Source organism: Choloepus didactylus, chromosome 6 (genome assembly GCF_015220235.1).
Source record: "Choloepus didactylus isolate mChoDid1 chromosome 6, mChoDid1.pri, whole genome shotgun sequence".
Classification (NCBI taxonomy): Eukaryota; Metazoa; Chordata; class Mammalia; order Pilosa; family Megalonychidae; genus Choloepus; species Choloepus didactylus.
Window position 1 is genome coordinate 31,782,983 of NC_051312.1, and position 19,664 is coordinate 31,802,646.

The 19,664-nt window shown below is 40.7% G+C and overlaps 1 protein-coding gene across 7 annotated transcripts in view; it reads left to right on the top strand.

The window, feature by feature from the left end:
* AGBL2 (ATP/GTP binding protein like 2) overlaps positions 1-14,898 on the top strand; it is a 39,259-nt gene extending 24,361 nt beyond the window's left edge. For 3 of the 7 annotated variants that reach the window (XM_037839937.1, XM_037839936.1, XM_037839939.1), the window contains 8 exons: positions 176-332; positions 2,461-2,587; positions 3,175-3,275; positions 4,208-4,338; positions 9,050-9,116; positions 10,148-10,273; positions 11,904-11,993; positions 14,161-14,898. In XM_037839937.1, the coding sequence (XP_037695865.1) occupies positions 176-332; positions 2,461-2,587; positions 3,175-3,275; positions 4,208-4,338; positions 9,050-9,116; positions 10,148-10,273; positions 11,904-11,993; positions 14,161-14,334 (973 nt within the window). In that variant the 3' untranslated portion in view covers positions 14,335-14,898. Of the gene's footprint in view, positions 1-175; positions 333-2,460; positions 2,588-3,174; positions 3,276-4,207; positions 4,339-9,049; positions 9,117-10,147; positions 10,350-10,789; positions 10,898-10,951; positions 11,994-14,160 lie in introns of all 7 variants that reach the window. The other 4 variants (XM_037839941.1, XR_005217435.1, XR_005217436.1 and 1 more) reach the window with 4 other exon arrangements.
* Positions 14,899-19,664: the final 4,766 nt, after the last annotated feature.

The following is a 19,664-nucleotide window of genomic DNA, read 5'->3' on the forward strand; positions in this document are numbered from 1 at the left end:
TATTATCTAGAAAGGGTGTTTAGTCCAATGCAAATAAACACTGAAGGCCTTTGGGAGTTGAAATTTTCTTAGAAAGATATCAACAGTCATACTTAAAGAAGACACTCTAAAAGATCCTTGATTATTCACATGTATTTGCATATCCACTGAGTCCTTTCTTTTGCTCTCTCCATAGACTTCTTGAAGAAAGGGAGGTTCTCTTGTATTGTGATTTCCATGGTCATAGCCGGAAGAATAATATCTTCCTGTATGGCTGTAATAACAACGATCGCAAGTACTGGCTTCATGAGCGAGTCTTTCCTTTAATGCTAAGCAAAAATGCTCCGGATAAGGTAAGCACATAGGTAGTTTTCTTTCCATTGGCTGAGGGAGAAAGGAATTCACTATATAGAGTTTATCTGCCACATTGTATCTCTTTTCGTTATCTTGGGTAAATCCCAGCAACCTAGACTTCAAGTATTTAGTAACGTATGTGTCTAAGAATTCTATATCCATCAACTGATAAATGGATAAATGTAATGAGGTATAGCCACAAAATGAATTATTTGACAATAAAAAGGAATTAAGTACTGAGAATGATATGAAATGGATAAACCTTGAAAGTATTATGGTAAGTGAAAAAAACTCATCACAAATGATCACATATTGTATGTTTCCATTTATATGAAATGTCCAGAATAGGCAAACCCATAGAGACAGAAAGTAGATTGGTGATTGCCTAGTACTGGTGGGGGGAGGGGAGAATGAGGAGCGACTGCTAATAGGTACTGGGTTTTCTTGGGGATGATGAGTGTTCTAAACTTAGATCGTGGTAATGGTTACATAACTCTGAATATACTTAAACCATTGAATTTTTCACTTTAAATGGGTGAAGTGAATTTTATGGTATGTGAATTATATCTCAATGAAGATAGTTAAAAAAATTGTGCTGGCTGCTTCTCCTAGGCACAAGCTTAGTAAATAAGTAGAATTTTCTAACATCTTGAATCCTGTAGTTGGCAGTGTGAGAAGGGATTAAAGGACAAAGTGCTAATATTATGTGAGCCTCCACAGACAAGTTTATGTAATATAAGATCACAAATAACTAAGATATTGAAAGACTAATAGTAACAATTTAAAAGTTTTTCATAATTGGCTGAGTAACAGCTCTGTGACAGTTGGGCATATAAAGAATATCTGCACTGGTTTAGAAATTGGTTTTCAGCATCAAAAATAATAGATCCATGAAATGCAAGTGTCATTAGAAGGAAGAAATTGGGTTGGAATTAGAAAACTATGTAAATGATACTGTAATTTTTCTCACATAAAGGTATATGAGACAGATTTTGTATCTGCTACCCTTATTTGTAAAAAGAGGGGTTACCCTCTTCAAGCTTTCCTTCTTTCCTTCCTTCCTTCCTTCCGTTTTCCTCCCTCCCTCCCTCCCTCCTTCCTTTCTTCCTTTCTTTGTTTTTTTGCTATTTTCCTGTCAGTCTTTGCCAGGGATCTCTTTTTCAAATGAAATGACATCCTGAACCCAGGGTATAAAACAATTAAAAGCAGAACAACACTTAGCAGAGATAATTGAAGAGGAGGAGAGGACTTGGAACTGTGCCCACTCATCCTTGAGGCAGGAAGGCCTTGAGGCACCTCAGTAGAACCCCTGTATGCCACAGAGCACTATTTTTAAATCATTAGATGGTTAGTTATGGTGATGCAACTTGGGACTTGGAAGCCTCTAGGCTGACTTCAAGGAGGCCCTAAACAATCCCAGGTCAGGGTAGATGTGAAGCAACATTCAGAACATCTGGCAAGTCTAGGAAATAATGCCCTCAGGGCACGTTTTACTTAATGGGCTGCAAGGGGGAACCTTTACCATTAATAGATTAGTTGTTTCCATGGGGGAATTGCTGGAATGGAGCCAGGCCTCTGTTAGTAACCATTACCCCTAATCCCACATTACATTTGTGTAATGCCTGACAAAGCTGGTTCCCATTATCTCATTTTATCCTGAAAACAATCCTCAAAGGCAAGCAGGGCAAGGATTTAAAAAATCACTAGGTGGTGAGATACCTTCCAACTGTAAGACATTTTCAGTAGGATAGCATAGGTTGGGCTAGGTGCCACATGTATGTTACAAACTCCAAATGAGAAAAAGGGCTGGGTTGGTCAGGAAAGACAATGGAGGATATTGGACTTCACGCCAAGAAGATTAGCATCGGGGAGACAAAGGTTGAGGCAGAGATTATGGGGGTGAAGAAAATGCAACCCATTGGGATAAACCCAACAAGATACAAGGAATGGTGGGAAATGAGTCTAGAAAGGTTGATTAGTGCCTTGAATGCCAAAGTAGGCCAGCATTCCCGAACCGATGTTAATATAGAGACCCCCAAGGGAACTCTTCTTATATCCTATTAATGAATCTTAGCTGTCTTACTTTTGCCAGCTTATGATTAACAAAGGATTTGGATTTCTCTTTAGTTCTCTTTTCATAGTTGTAATTTTAAAGTCCAAAAGTGCAAAGAAGGAACAGGACGAGTTGTGATGTGGCAGATGGGAATCCTAAACAGCTACACCATGGAGTCTACTTTTGGTGGATCCACCCTGGGTAAGCTCTCCTTTGAATGTCATAGGCAGAGGAAGTCAAAGCAAAGCACATGGGGAGAAGAAAGCCCTTTGAATATTGGGAAGGTCACTGACCTAGAGGATTTCCTTGTCTGTAACATATGCTAAATTTTAGTACCCAAAATATGAATGTGAAATATAATACTTGATGGGGCATAGCATAGGGGTTGCTCAGAACCTGGAAGCAGGCAGATCTGGGTTTTAATTTCAGCTCCGTTTATAAGTCGTGTAACCCTGAGTAAATTACTTCTTTCAGCTTTGTTTTCCTTTAACTGGCAACAGTAATAGTAATAATAGTAATAATAATAGTTTCTGCATTATAGGCACAGTGCATATAAAGCACTTGGCATTGTGCCTACCACAAAGTAACACCTCAATAATTATAGCCATTATGATTGTAAACTTTTTCTTTGTCAAAAATTCTCCTCACCAAACTAAAACGAGAAGAGTTGGCCCCATCCGGATGCATAATATTCTAGAATCAGAGATGGTATTTTAAAAGACATTCATAAATTGGATTTGCATTAGGTCATTAGGATTTATTAAGAAATGTTTATGGATTTTTTCCAGGCAGTAAAAGAGATACTCACTTTACCACTGAGGATCTGAAATCCCTAGGATATCATGTCTGTGACACGCTTCTGGATTTCTGTGATCCTGACCAAACCAAGGTAAAAATGGGGTTTTAAGAAATATGGTGCTGGCCACTGTAGCCAGTTGCAAATGGGTCCAAAGTCTGCCCAGTGGAATTACAGCTGAACTGTATTTTCTTCTTAATATTTTATAGTAAGACCTCATAATTCACCAGGAAGGTAGACCATTGTGCAAGCTTTCCTTCATACCTTCCCTCACTTCTAGAATTACCCATAGCAGCCCCAATTCTTACTTCCTTTCTCCGATTTCAGAAAATCATGTGTGCAAAACCAGCCTTGCCCTTTGTGCACTTGACAACCTTTCCATTGGCCTCCCTGAGAACTTGCCTCATTAATTACCTTCCTCTTTTCTGTGTCCTCAGTTTTTTTCTCTTACTTCTTCCTCTCAGTTGCAAATGTTCTCAAGCTACTCCTATCCTAAAAAACAAAGGTTTCCTTTGACCTTGTTTCTCCAGCAAGCTATTTCTATTTCCCTTTATCACTCAGCTTCTTAAGAGGGAGTCTGTATGCATGATCGAACTCATCTCTCATGTCCCTTCAGAAATGTTGGCCTTGGAAGGACTTGATATGCACCACCCTGAATGCAGTAGCTTAATAACAAATATGTAAAGGAGAATTTGACCACATCATGGGCTGTAAATCATCTTTGCCATAGGCCGAAATCTGACCAACTGTACTCTTAACTTTTCCTTCCTTGCTACTCAAAAAATAATAATGAAATAAATCAGACGATTCCATTTTTTAAGAAGTTTATCAGTGACTTTATCCAGAGAAAAGTAGGTGAAGCAGCACTCGTTGATGTTCTGCCCTAAAAAAACTGTCAATGTGATTTATCTGTTAACATATCCTTAGTTGTAGGGGCTATAGCTTGTCCCCAGCAATAAGTAAAATGCCTTTCAGATATACTTAGTAAATATTTAATGAATAAATAAGTGAATTTATCCCCACAGTTCACACAATGTCTAGCAGAGCTTAAAGAGCTCTTACAATGGGAAATCCATAAGAAGTTCAATGAACTTGGGCAAGATATGGATTTAGAAGGAAGTTGGAGTGACATCTCTTTGTCCGACATTGAATCCAGGTAACAAACCTCATTTCAAAGAAAAACCAGAGAAGTTCTTTTATTTATGTATTAATTTGTCATGGTTTTGTTTGCTCTGTGTTTTTGGTTGTTTTGGTTTTGAGTTTGGTCTTTTGGTTTGAGGCTTCAGGTGCAAAAAAGTTGAATAAATCATACTCTTGAGTTTGTGGCGCACTTATATACACTTCACTTGAATGCCTATTCTTTGCCACTCTCTGTTCTAGACATTAAAAAGAGGTGGGAGTAGGGCAGGCAGTTTGTGTAAGATCTTGTAGGTCATTGTAAAGCTTTTGGCTTTTACTCCAAGGGAAATGGAAAGCCTTTGGAAAGTTTTGAGTAGAGAAGTGCCATGATCTGAGTTAGGTTTTAGTTTTAGCAGGAACACACTATGACTCCTGTGTGGAAAGTAGGTTGTAAAGGAGATGGGTCTAAGCAGGGAGACTAATTACGAGGCTAATGCAGTAATACAGGTGAAAGGTGATAGTGGCCTAGACCAAAGTCGTGGTGCTGGTGGTGTGAATTGGTTAGATTCTAGATGAAGTTTTAAACTTACACTATTAGGATTTACTTATGAATTGGATATAGGGCATGAGAGAAAGAGGATGACTCCACAATTGGTTGAATGCAGCTGCATTTAAGTGAGATGGGGAAGCTCAAAGGGTGGATAAGATTGGGGAGGGGAAGTGATGTGTGTATGTGGAATCAGGAGTAGGTTTGAGAAGTCTATCAGACATCTAAATGGAAATATTGAATAGCCAGTTGGATATATAAGTGTGGAGTTCAATGGAGAAGTCCAGTGGAGTCATCACTGTATAGATGATATTTAAAACTCTGAGACTGGAGGAGATCCCAAGGGAGTAAGTACAGATAGAGTAAAGGGGAGATCCAAGTCTGAGCCCTAAACATCACACCATTAAGAGGACAGGGGAATGGGTAGGAGCCAGCCAAGCAATCTGAGAAGGAGGAAACAGAGGTAGAAAGAAAACAAGGAGAGTGATTCTTTTTAAAATGCAAATCAGATCATGTCATTCCTCTGTTCAGAACATGTTGATAGCTCTGCAATTCACTCAGATAAAAAGCCAAAGACTCCAGAGTGGCCTGCAGTGCTATAGGACCTATCCACCTGGCACTTCTCTGACCTCCACGCCCATCCTCCTGCACTTTGCTACAGCCGCACTGGCCCCATCACTCTTCCCTAGACTTGCCAGTCCCTCTGCTGCCTTGTCCCCTTTGCACTGGTGATTCCACCTGCTTGAAATGCCCTTCACCCAGATATCCACGCGGCTAACTCCTCCACTTCCTTCACGTCTGTGCTCTATGTGGCCTACCCTCCTTCCTCTCAGATGGCAGTTTGCTCCACTCCTGCACCCTGCTGTTGTTCCCTGTCCTCCTTACCCTGCCCTATGTTCCCCTTCTTCCCTAGCACTCAGCCCTTCCTTCATTCTGTATCATTATGTATTTACTGTGCTTGTTTATTGTTGTTTCCCCTCCCCTTCCACCAAGATATAGGTTCCACAAGGGCAGAGATCTTTAGTTCAGCTTTGTATCTTACGCACTAGCACAGTACCTGGTGCAGAGGGAACGCTCAGTAAATACTTGTTGAATTCATGAATTATGCCCTGGAACTCAAGGAAAGAGAGTATTGTGAAAAGGAGGGGGGGAATAGTGATGTCAAATGCTGATGATAAGTCGAGAAAGATGAGGACCGAGAATTGGCTATTGAATTTAGTAACATGAGGTGAACAGTAAGAAGAGCATTTTCATTGGAGTGGTGAGAGCAAAAGCCTGATTGGAGTGGATTCAAGGGAGCTCAGGAAGAAAGCTCACACTGCTTTGTGAGAATGATTATTAAATTTCCAGCAGTTTTTTTAAGGCAGTTAGATGTAGCCACTATTTAAAACTAAATTATATACACTTACATTTAAATAAATTGTATTAAAAACACAAATACCCAAAATCATCACTTCCTAATTATTTTACCACATTTTACTATCTATGCTTATGGTGTATATAGGGTGGAAATAATATGTAATGGCATGCTACTGCACATTTTTCTCTTATGGCTGTGCTTTTTTAATCTTGTTGAAGAACTTTCTCATTCTAAGGACAGAAGGATATTCCCCTACATTGTCTTTATTAGTTTTACCTTTCACATTTAGGCCTTTAATCTTTCTCGAGTTCATCTATGTAAATGGTATAAGGTAGGGTACAAACTTTTTTCTCCATATAAGGAGCCAATTTTCCCAATATTGTCTGCTAAAAAGTAATTCATTCTTCGCTCACTGGTTTGTGTGCCATCTGTGCTGTATTTTGAGTCCCCACCTGTACCCTGGTCTCCTGCTGTCCCAGTGAGTGGCACTGGCTTATTTGCCTAGTCGTGCAGCAGAGCCACAGTGTCCCTGTTGCTGTGCCTTTCTAGGCTGTCTCAGATTCTGCTGGGTTGTCAGCCTCCTCTTTCTTCTTCTTTCTCAACACTGACTTAGCTTTTCATGGGCTTTTATTTTATTTCCTAAAAAATATCCTGCAGTAACTTTGTTAAAATTGCATTTAATTTATAAATTAATTTGGGGAGAATAGATATCTTTACAGTATTAAGTCATCCTTGAGTATTTCTCTTCTGTATCTGGATGACAAACAATTCCCTGCCTCAAAGCCATGGATAGTAGATCATAAACAAGAAAAGACAATTTAAATTGAACTGTTTCAGGATCTCTGACAAATTAGCCTAAAAACTTCTTCTAGATGACAGGGTACATTTAGAATCCAATGTTATTAACCTGGAAGTTTAAATTAGTTCGTGTTAACATCATGCTCCAATCCCAATAGCTCTCAGCCCTACCTGCCCGGGTTCAATCTCAGCCCCACCCTCATAGTCTCCCCGGCTTTTTCAGGAATTCCCCAGGTGGGTCAGTGCCTCACATGTATGCAAGAACACCTTCTTCTCCTGCTAGCTCACTGGCTAAGGTACGTGAAGCCCACCCCACCTGCCAGAGTCTTCAGTCGGGACTTCCAGGTTGGACATGGGGGTCTTCTGCCAGAAGCTGCCACAAGCCCTGAGGGTGCCAAAGCTGCACTGGGATCTGTGGTGAACAGTCAGGAAGGACACTCCTCTCCCACCTACTCTATGTGGCACATTGAAATCTGGGCCCTAAAACAGTTCAGCTGGCTGAGTCTCACAAATATCTCCTTAGGGACCTTAAACCAGACCATCAGGCCAGGTAGGGTGCCCCATTCACCATATCACCCCTTCCATTCTCCCAGGATCCTTTGCCTAACTCTCCAAAACTACTGCACCAAACCCTTCTCTTCTTTTAGCCTCAAAAACCCAAGTGCACCCCTCCCCCATATCAGCTCACACATGTAGAGTCTATGAGGAATTGACTGAGAAACCAGTCAGACTTGGCATTCAAGCTAGCGCAGCAAGGACACTCTAATAAATTTAGTTAAGAATTACTGAATCCAATTTGCCAGCCTGTACATCAGGAAGCAGACTAGCCCAAGCCTTGTGGGGCTCTACCTATGTATTCTCACCATTGCACAGAAAAGCAGGCTGTGAGTGTACAAGCACAGTTTTGAGTTTGCTCAGTGTCTGTGTGTACACTTTTATATGTACATTTGGCGGGGGGGTGGGGGGCGTGTGTGCATCATACTGCATCTAGGGCTTTAATCTCATTTGTTAAGGTTTCTTGTTACCGCCAGAAGGGATTTTGGAGACTATTTTCCAGAGGCCACAAAGGTTACTCCTCAGACTGGAAAAGCCTTGTGAGAAAGTGGAATTAGCAATTAGGTCAGAGAAGAGAGAGCTTTCTTCCCACTGTCTTGCTATGGGGCTCCTTATTGTACACTGAGGGGCGGGACGGGGAACATGAACAGAATGAAAGGGCTAGACAGAAGAATGCTCCTAAATGCTGTCTTTTCCCAGAGATTTGAGTTTTAGGCCTAAAGACACTTCTAATATATGGAACCCCTGTCACAGAGCACAACTCTCAGTTCTAGCCAACCAAACCCCAAGAAGGGGAAAAACAGATATGTGAGTTAAGCAAAGGACATGAGGAAGCAAGAAAGGATCAGTTATCCAGATCCTCATTCATTCTCACCCTTGATGAAAGGGGGAGGGGATAGTTTGTTGGGGAGGACTTTAGCCAAAACTTTTGAAAAGGGACTGAAAATAATACTCTTGGTCTCTGACCTTTAGATTCTTTGGTATTAAATTCACTTATTTATACATTCAGCAAATATTTACAGAGTACCTGGTGTTCCTGGCTGTCTGAACTGGTACTGGCCAGACAGGAATGAATGAAACAAAGGCAGTGCTCTCAAACAAAGCATAGTTCCCCGGGCGCTTCTAGGGCTGCACGTTGAGAATCCTGCAGCTTCTCACAGCTACTGCCAAGGGCAACTTTGCCCATCTAGCCAGTATTATTTTGCCACATGGATTGTGAATTCCTTGATGCCAGGGGCTCTGCCTCGTTCATCTTTGTTCCCTGTGCCTCACTCACTGCCTAGCGTGGAGTAGGAGTTCAGAGTGGATGAATAAGTGAGTGAATGAAAGAATGTGCTTGTCAAGAATCCCTCAGTAATTGAAACATAAACAGTGTGGGCAAATAGCGGACTAGATATCCTAACCCTATGAGGCTAGTCTGGTACATGTTATACTTCCTAAACATATTAATAATGGTTATTTCCGTTTTTTCTTTCCTTTTGGAAACAGCACCAGTGGGTCTGACAGCTCCCTCTCAGACGGTCTTCCTGTTCACCTACTGAGCATAGCAGATGAGGTGAGATTGTGGAGACCCATCCACCCAGGAATGTAGCAGCCCTAAAAATATCCCAACAGTCCTGGATAATTTGGGATTTTCCAACTAGCCTAAGGTCTGCAGAGAGCAAGCAAGAGTGTAACTTCCTCTCCAATCAGAAAATATAGTAATGGTGTCCTAACTGGTCACCCTGCCCTGGAGTCTCATTTTGTCATTTATAACTTGCTTTAAAAAAATCTAAAAAAAGCAAATATGGGGACTCCATATTTATTCCACAATTTTAACTAAAGGTGAAACCATGTTAAGAGATAGAGGTTATTAAAAATGGCCCATATATTTTTTTAAATGTTTCTTTATTCATTTAGCCTTAGATTTTTTTTACACTTCTGTATATTAATTTTTTGCCCCATCTTTTCACAAAATTTTTCTTGCGTGGATTCCAGATGAGCTTTAGTAACAACGAAATAGTTGTTATAGTTATTATACACACAATTTCCTAGTTGCGTTACGAAATCTCTCCATCACAGGGTAAGATTAAGACTGTGTCAGGAGGAGCCTGAATTGTAGACTGGGCCCTACAATTTCTTCTACTGGGTTTGCAGCAACATTAGTATAAGCTTCACCACACAGTGGGTACATGAAAAATTAGTCCTGAGCTTCATTTGCTGTTAAAGTCACCTTATGGTCCCAGCCACGCCATGACACTTTTAACTACATGTCTAATAATTGGTATTCTCTGCACTTGGTATCACTGCCATATGTAATCTTGGTTCATATTCTAAATCATATTTGGTTATTGGTAAAAAGTTCCCCATTGGCAACATATCTACTATAGTGAGGTTTGGGGGTGTTAAATAGGGAGCAGCCTGTGACAAGGAGGTTACTGAACTGTTTGTTCGTTCTCCACATCAACTACGATTCAACATTTGTGAAACCCCACGTACTGGATTAGCTGTAGTGTCTTGAGCATTGTGTGAAAAGAGTGCCACATGTGGGCAGGTGATGGACTGTGGAATCCTAAATGACTGGTTTCTTTGTACTTTCTGGAATAGTTGGATCAGAAGAAGAAGATGTGTAAGAAGAAGAAAAAGAAGCCACTCCAGACTCGGAAACAGCGAAATGAGCAGTATCAGAAAAATAATTTGATGCGGGAGTTAAAGTTAACAGAAGATGCCTCAGTAAGAAAGCCCTGCTGCCCACTTCTACTATCGGTTACCAGGATACTTCATAGAGGGAACTGGAAAGAGAGTTAAGGTTTGCTTAACTCGAGAAAGTGGATGGGGAATGGGTGGGAGCAGGGGTTTGTATTTTGACTTCAGTGCCCGTCCTTAGGTCCTCTGAAATCTCTGAGCAAGTTTTGGCCTTGGCCTGCTTATCCTCTTCTACATTCTTGGCTGGGTTTTGACCAAGTCTGGATTTCCAGGAGGAAAAAATGGTACTGGAAGAGTGATGGCTTGAGCTAGTCGAAGTGGTTGGGTGGCAGAGCAATCCAATCTGGTGCAGGCTAAGGACACCCAGACAGCTCCTTCCCAGTCTTTCTCCCAGCTGCCACACCCACACCACACCCTCTTCTTTCTAAAGATGAAAATGCTTTCAGAGGTGGGAGTTTTGCTGTTGGATTAATTGGGCCAATTATGAATAGATCAATTGCAATGGATCTGTTGAGAAATATTCTTTGCACTCACCCTTTCTAGGACAGGGCAGGAATTGCTTCCACTCTGCAAAAACAGCCTACCTTTTTCAAAAATTCAGAGAATCCCAGTTCTTCAACAATGAAAAATGAAAACCCAAGATTGAATGAGGTGGCAGTTTTTGCTCAGCTCTTTGTCACACCGTTTCTCTGATTTCTCCCATAGCACGTCTCTCCAGCAGGGTGAAGAATGCATTAGCCATCAATGTCACCCTTACCTGGCAGTGCCATTGGGGAGCTGGCACCACTGAAGTCTGACATCAAATGCTATTCAAGATTTGTAATTTTATGTGAAGAACACAAGAACAGGCTGCTTACCATCCATCCATCCATCCAACACATTTTATTGCATACCTACTACATGCCAGGCCCTGTACCAGATGCTAGGACGAAAACACTGAACAAAACATTCCCTGCCTTGGGGACCTTAGAGTCTGGAAATTACATCACAGAGTAGGATGCAGTGGGAACACAGAGGAGAAGCACCCAACCACCTTTGGATATTTTTTTAGTGCCTTAGAGTCTTGTGGCTATAAAATCCTTGATTCTTTTATGTATAAAAATTTGTTTTGGTACAGTAGTAGCTAATTCCTAGTGGATGGGGTGCGGGAGGGGTCCTCCTCATGCTGAATGCCACCCTGTGATTAATGGTGATAGAATGAGGTCCCGCTGGGCTACGTGGAGGAACACCGTCCCCACCAGAGCCAGCTGTCCCTGTTCAGTATTGAAGATTGCTGGTGTGTAGTGTCATAGAGGCAGGAGCACAACTTGGAAGTCTGTCTTCAAATTCCAACATTACTATTTAATATTCTGTGAGTTCCTTAGCCACCCTGGAATTCTATTTCTGCATCTGAAAAATAGGGGTAATAACTATCTACATCATAAGATTGTTGTGAGGATTAGATGAGAAACTGTGAAAAAGCACCTGGAAGATAGTAGGCACTCACTAAATGTTAGTTTCCCCCTCCCTTCTTTTTTTGTGTCCTGCTTCTCTTTTCGTATCAGAGTATTATAATGCATCAACATGCATGAACAAAAAATCACAGAAATAATATCTGTTCAATATCATCATGTGTTAGAGTAGAAAATCTAGTGAGAATATGCTCATTTTCTTTTAGACCCAGTTAAATGGAAGAGAGAAAGGTACCTCCTTGGACCCATCAAAAATGACCACCCTGATTCTGACTAAGAATAAAAAGAGAATACAGGTATTTCACCTACTATATATGCATATTGCCAGCAATTAGTTTTATTTAGTTTTCAAACGCATTGTGTGCTCTGGGAGGGATGGTGATCCCCACGGTTTTGCCTTCTGCCTGAGTTCTGCTCAGCCAAACCTTCAAGTTTGTACCCTCAGGCCACAAACCATCTGACCACCCTGGAACACAGCCCACAGGGGGCCAGAGGAAGCCCACACAGAGCTAAACGTTTGCCATTGAGAATTTAATTTTAACAGACATTTGTTAGGCAGCAATTTTTTTTTTTTTTTTTTTTTTTTTAGTTTTTATTGAGATTGTTCACATTCTATACAACTATCCAAAGATCCAAAGTATACAATCAGTTGCCCATGGTACCATCATACATCTGTGCATCCATCAACACAATAAATTTTGTTTTCAATTTTTAGAACATTTTCATTACTCCAGAAAAGAAATAGAGACAAAAAAAGGAAACTCCAATCCTCCCATACCCCTAACCACCCCCCCTCCATTACTGATTCATAGTTTTGGTATAGTTCATTTGTTATTGTTGATGAAAGAATGTTAAAATACTACTAACTGTAGTATATAGTTTACAATAGGTATATATTTTTTTCCTATATGCCCCTCTATTATTAACTTCTAGTTATAGGGTCATACATTTGTTCTACTTCATGAGAGGGCTTTCTAATATTTGTACAGTTAATCACGGACATTGTCCACCACAAGATTCACTGTTTTATGCATTCCCATCTTTTAATCTCCAACTTTCCTTCTGGTGACATACGTGACTGAGCTTACCCTTTCCACCACCTTCACACACTATTCAGCACTGTTAGTTATTCTCACAACGTGCTTCTGTCACTTCTGTCCATTTCTAAACGTTTAAGTTCATCCTAGTTGAACGTTCTTAGGCAGCCATTTTTTATACCTCCATGGCAATATTTCAGGCAAATCAGTGATTAGTGCAGTAATTCCCAACCATGGCAGGTTGTCACCTTCAGTTGCCAGGTGTGCCTCACATCCGGTATTACCAGTGATCACTCAATACCAACATTTCTGAATTATTTACTCTTTTAAAAGAATAAGTTAGAATGAATTCATATTTATCCCTAAATGAACCTCTCTTTCTTACTTGCACTTGCATATTCTTTCCGAATGGGAGGAAAAAGAGTGGAGAAATAACCAGTACACTCATCTCAGATAGCCCTGAATACATCCGTGGGAGGGTGATGCCCTCCTTGGTCTGGGGGACACAAAGGCTGAGAACCACTGGAATAATGTAGGTGTTCTCGGTGTAGAAAGGACCATTCTCCCAGGGTGAAGTCCTGCCATCTTCCCAAGTTCGTTGCTGGGAGTTCTCTGGTTGGTGCTCTCATTTAACCACTGGTATCTTCTGGAGAACCTCCACAACATCCTTTGAGGCCTGTGAAGCCGGATCCCTGCCATGAAGGTGACAATCCTTTAGAAGGGGTGACAGGATAGAAAGTGAGATCACCAGGGTATGGGATGAACGGGAAAGCAAAGAAAAGAGAGGTTTAAATAAAGTCAAATCAGAGGGTTTCCGTCCTGACAGACTGATAAATGATGAACTGATAAATGATGAACTTATCCTCTCCTCATTGCAAAGAGTTGATGGGAGGAGAAAACCACATCCCACAAACTGAAACGTGCTAGTTAGGCTGTTCTTATGATTGATTCACTTAAATACTATGTGGTGGATGAATGCCATCCAAATTTTTATTATCTTTACTCCACCTTCTTAAAATTTCTAGTGTAATGTTTCCCTAACAGAAATGTGAACATTTAACTTCCATGGCATGTCAGATAAGCAGAGTTGAAAAAATGAGACTGTCTCTCACCCTAATAGATCAAGTTCTTCTCTTCCTTTATGTAAGATTTCCAGACAGCTTATAAAATGCAGTCCCTCGGCTTCTGGGGGCATTTACAGTGCTGCCCATGAACCTTTCTTTGGCTATCTGACTGACTAGGGTGAAAAGCTTCATTCATCTTTGCCCAACAGTAGACAATGTCAGCTCAGCTACTTTGGTATAAGGGTGGGGTGGGGATGCAAATGTTTCTCACTAATTCATTGCAAAACCTACCCCAGCTCTAACTTTAACTTTCAAAATTGCATCATAAAGTGAATTCAGACTTTTGTATCTTCTTTGCACAGAGCAAGAAGCCAGGTTTTACGGTAGGATGCTCTCCAAAGAGAAGCACAAACACCAGCCAAGAGCCAGCTCCAGGTGTGAAGCCAAACTGGCCCAGGAGCAGATATCCTACCACAAAGAGAGGCTGTGCTGCCATGCCAGCATACCCATCCCTGCACATATACACATACCCGTAGATGTGGCAGGGCTATGCCGCATACATACTTCCTCAGGGTGTTGGGGTTAGACACATTTTGTAACGGAGGGAACTGTATAACTGGGAACTGCGTCCGTTTGTGGTATGCTGTGTGGTGCATCTGTCACACACACTACACTGTGTGCATCCCCTCAAGATGCATGCCTCAGGAATTAAATTATTTTTTCATAAATGAAATTTTATTACTACATAAAGTAAAGCTTCCTTTATGAGAAACTGAAGTGTGTGCTTATAGAACTACAGCACAGATAATACCTCATTTTAACCAATACGTAATCTCCCTAAAATTATATGCAAATCAATTTTAAAAGATCAAACTCTGTTTTAAACATACCCTGGGAGTGTGCTATACAAAACTAATCTTATGTTAAAGCTTTCTCACACTGATCAGTAAAGACCGTCATATTATCAGGTTTGCTCAAGGGGAGGTATTCCCACATAGAGAAAACAATTCATGTATTACCTAGAATTTAATGTTGCATATATTATGTACAACATAGTTATGTAAATTTGTTAACCTGTTGATTAAAATTCTTTCTCTTAATCAGTTGTTTCCTTTCATTGGTTCACCACCTAGTCTTCTGTGAACAGATATCTTATATTTGCCTTTTCTTTTCAATTAGTCTTCTCATATGAGCACCAAGCCCAGTCTGCCGGTGCAGCATGTCCTGACAACATGCTAGTCATCTTAAAGAAGGGCCACTCCAGCTCAGGCCAGCCCCCAAATTTTGACTTTACCTTTTCCCTGTCATGTTGGATTGAAAGTTTTCTAGAATTTTTTTTTTTTTACGTAACTGAATGCTTCATGCAGAAACACCACTGAAGACAATGAATCTAGCATGTTTGTCATTATCACTTTGAAATTCTTTCAGCTACCATCCTTACCTGGGTAATCAGTGATTAGAACCACGTGGCAACACAAATTTTATTACAGTCTACTATGTGAATTTTTTAAATTAGTAGACTTTAAGAACAATTTTAGATTTACAGAGTACTTGAGCAGGTTGGAGCCCTGTACCCTGTGAGACACTTCAAAGGGAATGGAATCTATCTGCCCATGTGTGCTCTTTACACGGGGAGTTTGCCAGTGGCCTTCCCCTGTTCCACACCTTACTCAAATCTTAAAACTATTACAAAGCATTTTGAGTATCCAGAAAACCGAGCGAAAGCCCCACCTTTTGCCCCTAAAAGGATATCCTTAAAGGTTTGCTGAAGGCAAGTCTTACTTAAAAGTTGTTCAGAAATACTTGTCTTTTGCTCCTGGTAATTCTGGAGAAAGGTTATAAAAATTAGGGCACCCCTGTAGGATGAGAATATTTTTGGAATCAAAAATCAGAACATACAATCAGATTCATAAAAGCAATATGCTTTTTGAGAGATGTGGTTTGATGCCAAGATATTGAAGGGGCAAAAAGGAGAGACTCCTCTGAAATCCAGGCACAGCTTCCACATCCATTAGCTGCTTAAAGGGCCATGACATTTCAATTTTAAGCTCTGCTCCACTCACAGTCATTTCTGGAAACACGTTTCAGGAAAGGAGTTGTATCTATCTTCTCCATAGAAGAGAGGCTAATTTTCCTCTGCGAATTAGATAGCAGTGCCCCACAGGGAATTACATGCTGCAGTACCTAGAAGCCTATGTGCCTATCTTTTTCAAACTACTGTTCAAAGAAGACTGGGAAGGGTGTGACTCTGTGGCTAGAATTTTTTTTTTTTTTTTTTTAATTAGAGCAGTTGCAGGTTTACAGAAAATCACGCAGAAAATAGAGTTCCCATATGTGCCCCTCACACATGCAGTTTTCCCTATTAACATTTTACGTCAGTAACCTTTGTTATGACTAATGAAACAGTCTTAATATAATTATACTATTAACTATAGTCCATTGTTAACATCAGAGTTCACTCTGTGTTGTACAGTTCTATGGATTGTTTTGTTTTCTTGGTAACATATATACAACCTAAAATTCCCCTTTTTATCCCTGGCTAGAAATTTTTAAATGACAAACTAAGGTATTAATAATAACTGCCTCGGCAGGTTAAATAACTTTTTTTTTTTCATATTCAATATGGATTTCAGGGAAACACATTTCTTAAAGAAGCCTTGCTTTTTGGACTGCATGGCCTTGACTAAGGTGCTGTTACCAGCTGAGGGCAGCATACCCTTTTCTGGTTTTGGTGAGGTGACAGCACCTCTTGACACTGGTATAAACAAATCTAAACAGGTGATGACAGTAAGCATTACACTATAAAAATTTTTGAAGGAACATTAAATGTAGGAACTCTGTATAGATACAGGGGCTCTTTAAAAACAAAAATTCTAGCTGTTTTTCCCCAATTGTCATTGAAAGGCATAAGAATTTTGGAGATCTACTGGGTACCTATCCACTCTGAAACTACTATGACCACTGACTTTAGTTATGTTGTCACAAAATTTGATCATAGCTGTTGGCAAAACTGACACTCAAAAGGGTCTGTTTTGCAGAAATGGTACTGCTGGCTTCTGGTTTTCCAGGCTGACTGCAGACAAAGTTCTGGTTTAATTATATAGAATAGCAGAGATGTTTGCAGAGCACAGAGGCTTAGCATCTTCTGCACAGAATGCTTTCAAAGCTGCAAAGCCTATACCATCCTTTGAACTACAAAGAACTACTGTATGGCTTGATAGGTTTAGTTGAACTAAATCCTACCAGTGACATTTCAGTACATTTCTTAGTGAAAGAAGGAATATTTCTTGGGAAGAATAAGCTCATCTTTATTAAGGCCTGCTGAGGTCCAACATCTTTATCTATTTTCCTCATCCTGATGCTGTCAGGTGAACTAAAAGAATATCAGGATTTATTTTCCCCTTTGGGAGGATTCCTCTTTGACTATGCAGCTGAGCCACATGATCTATAAGAAACAAGTTTCTTTGTGAAATTGAACTCAGAAAGGCATTGTCTTAATGAGTATGCTTATAGACAACGCTCTAAGCTCAATTGACAAGTACACACCACATGTCCAGATTAACACTTGCTTAGTAAGGGTCAAAAAAAAGGATAAACCCCTTAAGAATATAGAAAGAGAGAGGTGGGGCAAGATGGCAGCCTAGAGAGGTGTGGAACTTAGTTAGACCTCTAGAGCAACTAGGAAATAGCCAGGAACTACTGGTAAATAGTCTGGAACAACTGCTGGGGGACAACCGTGACTTTCCACGCATTGTATACCAGCCTGGAATGGGTGGAATGGCTGAGATTGCAGCATAAAAGCTGTAAGTAAAAACTGCGGAACTATGCCAGGAACCCCCTACCCACACAGCAGGCTGAGCTGCAAAACCTTGCTGTGAGAAAAAGCATCAGTCCCTGCCAGGAGCAAGCAAATATAGCTCAACCTAGCTCCAACTGAGGTTTTTTGTTTTTTTTTTTTTTTTTTTTAATTAAATTCAGTTTTATTGAAATACATTCACACACCATACAATCATCCATGATATACAATCCACTGTCCACAGTATGATAACATAGTTATGCGTTCATCACCACAATCTATCTCTGAACATTTTCCTTACATCAGAAATAACCAGAACAAGAATAAAAAATAAAAGTGAAAAAAAAACACCCAAATCATCCCCCCATCCCACCCCATTTGTCCTTTAGTTTTTATCCCCATTCCTCCACTCATCCATACACTAGATAAAGGGGGTGTGATCCACAAGGTCTTCACAATCACACTGTCACCCCTTGTAATCTACATTATTATATAATTGTCTTCAGGAGTCCAGACTGCTGGGTTGGAGTTTGGTAGTTTCAGGTATTTACTTCTAGCTATTCCAATACATTAAAGCCTAAGAGGTGTTATCTATATAGTGCATAAGAATGTCCACCAGAGTGACCTCTCGACTCCATTTGGAATCTCTCAGCCACTGAAAGTATTTCGTCTCATTTTGCATCCCCCTTTTGGTCAAGAAGATACTCTCAGTCCCACGATTACAACTGAGGTTTTAATTAACAAATGTGGACTGCTGAATACAAGCTACAAACACAGATAAACCCCTAACGAGCAGCAAAGTACCCTGAGGTCACTCCCAGTGGAGAGGAGGCGGGGCTGATGGGAAAAAAATACAGAGGCTTTTGGAGACATCTGAGCTTAGAATACTGGAAAACAGTTGTGTCCCAAGAAAAGGAACACAGAGGACCGGGTACTATCTCTGGCTGACAGGCAAAACTGGGGGGCCAAGGACTGGCTCTGAAAAGGGGCTTTCTTTCCCCTTTTTCTCTCTCTCAATCTGAGTGGCTCAGTGGAGAAAGCCTCAGGCATTTTCAGGTCTCAGCACTCTGACCCAGGCTGGGGTGGAGTTAACAGAGTCAGAGAGACAAAGGAGTAATCCAAGTGCAGGAGATAACTCCCTAGGGGGTGTATCTTCCCTAAGAGGAGGGAGGTGGGGCCCAGCTCAAGTGACTGCCATCCCTTTAGAACTCATACCCCAGGGCCTGGGGGAAAACAATCAAACCAGAAACAACTTAAGCTGAAAATTAAAGAGGCCACACCTCTTTACACCAGTGGGGAGTGACAGGCTGACAGGCACCACCTGCTGGGCAGGTTAGGAAAAGCACAGCATCTAGAGGCCTCACAGGAAAGTCTGTCAATGTTCTAAGATGCCCTCAGGGAAACCCAATACTGAATATAGCCCCCTTCTGGGACCTGAGCCAGTTCTTGTCTGGGAAAATCTGATTGGGGTAATCAAGGAAACCAGATGCCTAGACAACAGAAAACTACAAATCACCCTAGAAAAAGCAAAGATATGGCCCAAAGGAACAAACTTAAACTTCAACTGAGATACAGGAATTGAAACAATTAATGCTACATCAATTCAACAAGATTAGGGAAGATACAGCAAAAGAGATGTAGGATATAAAGAAAACATTGGGTGAACATAAGGAAGAACTCAAAAGTTTGGAAAAAAAACTGGCAGAACCTATCAAAATGAAAGGCACAACACAAGAGATGAAACACACATGGAGACATACAACAGCAGATTTCAAGAGGGAGAAGAAAACATTCAGGAATAGGAGAACAAGACACCTGAAATCCTAAATACGAAAGAACAGACAGGGAAAAGAATGGAAAAATATGAGGAATGTCTCAGGGAATTGAATAACAACATGAAGCACATGACTGTACATGTCATGGGTGTCCCAGAAGGAGAAGAGAAGGGAAAAGGGGCAGAAGCAAAAAATAGAGGAAATAATCAAGGAAAATTTCCCATCTCCTATAAAAACATAAAATTACAGCTCCAAGAAGTTCAGTGTACCCCAAACAGAATAGATCTGAATAGGC